Source organism: Lolium rigidum, chromosome 2 (assembly GCF_022539505.1).
Source record: "Lolium rigidum isolate FL_2022 chromosome 2, APGP_CSIRO_Lrig_0.1, whole genome shotgun sequence".
Lineage (NCBI taxonomy): Eukaryota > Viridiplantae > Streptophyta > Magnoliopsida > Poales > Poaceae > Lolium > Lolium rigidum.
Genome location: NC_061509.1, coordinates 211,490,658 through 211,497,117, shown reverse-complemented (window position 1 = coordinate 211,497,117; position 6,460 = coordinate 211,490,658). Strand labels below are relative to the sequence as shown.

The 6,460-nt window shown below is 45.6% G+C and overlaps 1 protein-coding gene across 1 annotated transcript; it reads left to right on the top strand.

Annotated features, from left to right (window-relative positions):
* The first annotated feature begins 750 nt into the window (after positions 1-750).
* On the top strand, positions 751-4,088 carry LOC124688065 (helicase SEN1-like). Its single transcript, XM_047221780.1, has 6 exons — positions 751-1,245; positions 1,360-2,676; positions 2,774-3,101; positions 3,173-3,428; positions 3,509-3,725; positions 3,859-4,088. Exons 1-6 carry the CDS (start codon positions 769-771, stop codon positions 3,874-3,876), a joined length of 2,613 nt encoding a protein of 870 aa, XP_047077736.1. The 5' UTR covers positions 751-768; the 3' UTR covers positions 3,877-4,088.
* The last annotated feature ends 2,372 nt before the right edge of the window (positions 4,089-6,460 follow it).

Here is a 6,460-nt window from a genome sequence, read left to right as displayed (position 1 = left end):
ATTGGCCATGTATTTTCAGGACACCTTTTTTATGAGATATTGTAGGATACATTGGTGATAACTGATAAATATATGTGCCAAAATACTAGCACTAGTAGACGTCACAGGAAAACCTAACTGAACATTAGGACTATTTTGAACAGTAGGCCAGAAAGATGTGTATTAATTTGAGCATAAGAAGGGTCTTTGATCTTTATACACATTCATGGAAGATATAATTATGTTTGCCCAAGTAGCCCATGCAGGATTTATGCAGTACCTAGTTATTGTCTTACATATCTCCTATATTTTATTTTTCATTTGTTCTCTCAGCTCAAACCAATGGACTTCTGTGGATACTTTAGGGTTTAAATCTTATTACATCAGTTCCGAAATGTAAGCCTTTTTAGAAATCTGATTTAGATTTCTAAAAATGCTTACAATTTGGACGGAGGTAGTATATCATATAAAAGTTTTTTACTCCGTAGTCTTTTCCAGTAAGAGGGCACTTATATTAAGCAGTGGCTAACTGATCGGAAACTTCACAATATAAGGACATGTCGATCATCAACCAAAACAAATAAAAGTTAACTAGTGTCGCAGTTTTACTGAGGGCAACCACAGCTTCCGAGTTATACTGTTTTATTGTACATAGTTAGCCCAGCCCCGTCTTCTTTTTGGTCGAGCTAATCTTGTTCTCTTACCTTGTGTCTGAACAAACCAAATAATGGCTAATCTCTATATCAGGTTAAGAAAGTACCAAGAACTTTCACTTCATTAGAGGAGTACATGGAATCATTTGCCCTACCACTGATGGAAGAAACTCGAGCTGATCTCTACTCTGCTCTGGAGGGTATCAAGCACGCACCAGCCACTGAAGTGAAACGGATTGAGGAACTTTGTTCCAAGCAGTCCATATTCAGTATATTGGTCAAGAAGGCTGACCCTGACAGAGACCCAGGGGAAGTTTATGCCCTCAAGGATTCTGATATACTTGTTTTCTTGGATCGGAAACCGAGGCATATTTCAGACTTGGGACGAAGCAAGGTGCCTTATGTGATTGCCTCAGTGCTGAAAGCAGAGGATGCTAACGGCAATGCGATTGTAAAGCTGTCAAGGGCGAGACAAGATCTTGCACCGCCTCTTTTTGCGGTGTTCCTGATCAACATGACTACGTACAACCGTATATGGAACGCACTGGATCTGCATGTTGCAAGACTTAGGAACACTACCATCATTGAGAAGATCGTAAATTATTCTCCAGGGGTATGTACTCCAATTTGATTTTGATACCTGTTTTCTCTAGCAAAGTAGCAACTACTATTTGACATCTTTGAGTTTTATAACGTGTATTTTCTTTTCTGATGGTTGGTTCCCCAGGAGGACAAGTCAGAACTACCTTTACATTTGCAAGACAGAGCACTTGACCTTAAAAATTTCAGCCTCAACAAGTCACAACAGATGGCAGTGCTTGATTGCGTTTCAGCAATGGAGCAGCAGGATACATATCCGGTGCGTCTGATATGGGGACCTCCTGGCACAGGCAAGACGAAGACCATTAGCACTCTCCTGTGGTCCATGATGATCAAGAACCACAGAACACTGACATGCGCACCGACGAACACTGCAGTGGTGGAGGTTGCATCTCGGGTCCTCAGCCTCATTGAGGATTCCTCTGTTGGAAGTGGAAAAAAATGCTTTCTGAGTGATGTTGTGTTGTTTGGAAATGAGGATCGAATGAACGTGGATCAGAGACTCACAAAGATTTTCCTGGAGAAGCGTGTTCGTCGTCTCCAGCGGTGCTTGACGCCAGGTTCAGGGTGGACCAACTGTCTGAGTTCCATGGTACGAATTCTTGAGGAACCCTTGGTTCAGTATGATTCGTATGTTCAGAAAATTGAAAGGGAGATCCAGGAACGTGCTAAGAAGGAAAAAGAGGAACGTGCTAAGAAGGAAAAAGAGGAACGTGCTAAGAAGGAAAAAGAGGAACGTGCTAAGAAGGAAAAGAATAAGAAGGCAGAAGTAAAGGAGGATCTTGATAGGAAGGAAAAGAACAAAAATGTGCAGGTAAAAGAGGAACCTAATAAGAAGCATGTACAGATAATGTCGTTCAAGGATTACTTCTTACGTAATTACAAGCAAGCCGAAAATGAACTGCGCATCTGCATTGAGACTTTCTGCAGTGATCTCCCCAGATCTGCTACATCTGGGCAGAACTTCTGTTACATGACTGAGGTTGTACACATGCTTAAAGAGTTTGGGAAAGTCGTGCAGAATGAACCTGAGAAGCAGCTGCAAACCCTGTTCAGAGACACCTCCGATGGAAGAAACAGTTCATTGTTTCAGAGTCTTTTGGGTTATGCGCAAGACAGCGTGCGTTCAGAGCTGAAGCAGGCAAGATCCATGTGTATTGAGAAATTAAGTTACTTGTCTAACAACTTTCACCTTCCAGATATTTTTGAGAAGCGGTCAATTGAGGAGTTCCTGCTGCAGAACAGCAAGAGCATACTTTGCACTGCCTCAAGCTCATCTCGTTTGCACTACCTGCAAAATGCCAAGCCATTTGACCTCCTTGTAGTTGACGAGGCGGCACAGCTGAAGGAGTGTGAATCACTGATACCGCTGCAAATTCCTGGCATCCGTCTTGCTGTTCTCATCGGAGATGAATACCAACTACCAGCACTTGTGAAAAGCAAGGTGATCTTATATTCTTACCAGCAAATATAGTTGAGCATGAATCTTGTTGTCTCTTTTGCTAGTTGATCCCTAGTTGCAACAATGTTTACTCTTGCAGGTATGTGAGGAAGCTGATTTCGGAAGGAGCCTGTTTGAGAGGCTAAGTTCTCTGGGGCACCCTAAGCACCTTCTTGATGTGCAGTACAGGATGCACCCGGGGATAAGCAAGTTTCCGGTCTCAAGCTTTTACGGCAACCAGATCGCTGATGGTGAGAACGTCCTACACAGAAACTATGAGAGGAAGCACCTGACTGGCCCAATGTATGGTTCCTACTCGTTCATCAACATCGACGGCGGAAAGGAAAGCTTGGGCAAGCACGACAAGAGCCTAATGAACACCATCGAGGTCGCTGCCGTGACCCGGATCGTGCAAAGATTGTTCAAAGGTACTCACACTAGCTTTCTTAATTGCAAATCAAGAGCACACGAAAGTCAATGAAATGATTTGTGCATGTAGAGTCCATGGAAACAAGGAGGACGCTCAGCGTGGGCGTTGTGTCGCCATACAAGGGCCAGGTTCGTGCCATCCAGGAGAAGCTTGGTAGGACGTACGAGGTGCCTGGCAGTTTCTCCGTGAAGGTCCGATCAGTGGACGGGTTCCAGGGTGCCGAGGAGGATATCATCATCTTCTCCACCGTGCGGAGCAATAGCGCCGGAAAAGTCGGCTTCCTTGACAACGTGAACCGTACCAACGTGGCGCTGACACGGGCCAAGTGAGATGAGTTTCCCAGTGTTTTCAGTTTCTTGAGTTGCATGAAACCGCGCATGTGACATTGTGCTGATTTTTTCGCAGGCACTGTCTCTGGATAGTAGGGAATGCGACCACATTGGTGAGCAGCAAGACGGTTTGGCGGAAGATAGTAGCAGATGCCAAGGAGAGAGGCTGCTTTTTTGACGCAAACGACGACAAGGACCTTTCAGGCGCAATCATCAAAGCCGTCATTGAGCTGGATGAAGTGGAGAGTTTGCTCAACATGGACAACCTCCGTATTGGCGGATCACGCTCTGGGGTAAGAAACAACATGCCATGCGTGCTTCTAATTTTGAGACCTTAACATAGCTCAATATGAGCTTAATCCTACCAATTAGCCTACGGTTTTCGAAGTAGTCGCCTTAAACTTACAGACTGTTTCTTACATGCAGAAACCCAAGAACAAGTAAATATGAAACTCTAAATGGAGTTTGGGATGTACGGATGCGGATCACTCTTGTCGTCGCTGGCGAGAGGAAGGAATTACTACTGGAGTAGCTACTCTTTTTAAGTTCCAGGGCATTACATGCTTTCTTGTATTGATATTGAAGACTTCTGTGTTTGCAAGATGGTTTTCTTCACTACTATTTAAACCCATAGTGCCACAAATTCTCTTGTTCGATAGTCTTGCAGACCATGTGCCTATATGTAACTATATAAGTATGTCCGTGCATTTTTCATCCGCTAAACTCCAGATTGCACATCCTATTGCTCCATTCCCCTGTTTCCAGATTGTGCCAACAGGCAATAAAGACTACCTCGAAGAAAAATGGTTGAAGCTTCTCCTTTCCGATTGAACAATAGCTTCATTGTATTTACGGTGGTGGCAGTGAACAGGGGAGGCGAAAATTTGGGGCTTTTGTTGTTAGGTCTTAGGAGCCTCCTTAGTGACCCACGCTAATGACTGGGAGGGAAATTCCATCAAGTCCAACAATGTTTCATTGTATATCTTCAAGTCCATGATACCTAACCCACTATTACATTTGGCTTTCTCATCATCTCGCATGAAAAAAACTAAAAAATAGATTGTCATTGATGTGAGCACTGATTTTATTAGCTGAAGGCCTGAAGCCTTCCACCACATGCTAGGAAAGAGGAGCTAGCAATCCTCCTTTTTGTACCTTCTACTAGAGGAGTTAAATCATGGATTTTGGGTCTTATAGTTCCTAGAGGCAGACCCAATAGGTGAAGAGGAGGGAACCCACTTGATACCCTAAACATTTTGAACTAGAATTTCTTGTTCAGTGGTGTTAATAGGTATCTTGCATGATTTTTGATAATTAATAACTAATCCTGTGAAAAAACTAAAGTCTGCCAAAATATTGTAGTTAACTGATCAACTTGTGCAGGTAACATTAGAAGAGTATTCTTTGCATATTGGATTATATGGTAGTCATGGTCACCAGTGAGATCTTCACTAGCAAATACTCCCTTTGTGGTATGTTTCTAAATATAAAAGTATTCGTAAGCTACTGGCCAAAACATCTTACATTAAGGAATGGAGGAAGTAGATTGTTAACCACTGACTGGATCAGATTAGCAACAAGTGGAAGAAAATACAGGGGGCAAAAGAAGATCCCCTTGTCTAACACCTCGTTTGAAGTGAATTCCATGATTTCACCATATAGTTAATTACAACGATTTTGAATTCAGTTTATATTTCAAAAATAAAAAAAGATTAGGGGCGATGTGAAGTTGACACAATGTAACCTACCTAAATGCATGGTAGGACCTTTCGGAAGTCATGATAGATGCCGTTAACTAACATTTACCAACTCCACGAACACAATTTTGTTCCAACTCATGTGAGATTATTTTGTCTATTAAACTAATTAACGGAGGGAGATGTTGGGTTTAGTCCCATATTGGTTATGCGAAGAGATCGCAATCTACTTAGGGTGTGTTTGGTAGGTCGACTCACCTCAGATATTCCCACCTCATCCCACCATATGTTGTTTGTTAGGTTGAGTCGGCTCACCTCAGTTATGCCCACCTCATACTAAAACAGGCTCTCAGCCATGCCCACTTGAGAAGCTGAGATCGAGCTTCGCAACTCAGCCAAGCTGAGTCCATACGGAAAATGTTCCGCGCGACCGCGCGCATGCTCTTTCGCCCGCTAGGGGTCACTGGCCAACCCTCCTCCATCTCTCCCATTTCCCCAAGCCCACATCCCTTCGTCTCTCTCTCCCCATCAACTGGACAGCAAGCACACCATCTGACCCACTCCCGAGCTCTGGGTCGGCGACCGAGCAGCCGGCTGGCCGCGCCGGCGACCGAGCAGCCTGGCCGCAGCACCTCTCCTGGCCTCGCCCGACAACCGCGCGGCGGGAGGAGCTCGGCCTCACCGGCAAAACGAGCGGGACGCGGAGACCTCGACCGGCCTCTCCGCTCCTCACTGCACATCACCATGAGGAGGAGCTCGGCCTGCGCGCGGAGCAGGAGGGGCTCGGTCAGATAGCTCACCCAGGCTACCAAACACACCCTTAGTGTGAAAGAATCCAGGCTCATACAACCTACCAAACATAACACAATAATGCATACTTGTATGTAGTGGACATAGCTGAACTCAACTTGTATGAGGTCAGATAGCTCACCCAGGCTACCAAACACACCCTTAGTGTGAAAGAATCCAGGGGTATATATGATGCCCCCGCACGGGGCCTCACAGCGTTTAGAGTTTCTCGGCCGTCGGATCAATCCATCTGTGCATCTTAGCCGTTTATTCTGGAGCCTCTGAAACCCTACTGTTAATCCCCACAGCCGCCGCCTCCGCTCGTCTCTCCTCCCGCATCCCCTTCTCTCTCCCGCTCTAGCCCCCATGGCGCCGTCGGTGTTGTCCCGCTCGACGTCCTCCTGCCGCCTCTCCTCCTCTATCTCAGCGCCCTCACGCCGCCTCTCCTCCTCTGTTCCATGCACCTCTCCATGGCCGCCATAGGGGGCCGCCGCATCCCCTCCTCGGGCCAGCAGGGGCGAGCAGCAACAGGAGGAGGTGCT

Coding starts and splice junctions, on each gene's coding strand:
- LOC124688065 (XM_047221780.1), top strand. CDS start 769: ATGGAATCATTTGCCCTACCACTGATGGAAGAAACTCGAGCTGATCTC. Junction 2,677..2,773: donor CAGCACTTGTGAAAAGCAAG/GTGATCTTATAT, acceptor TTACTCTTGCAG/GTATGTGAGGAAGCTGATTT. Junction 3,429..3,508: donor GTGGCGCTGACACGGGCCAA/GTGAGATGAGTT, acceptor ATTTTTTCGCAG/GCACTGTCTCTGGATAGTAG.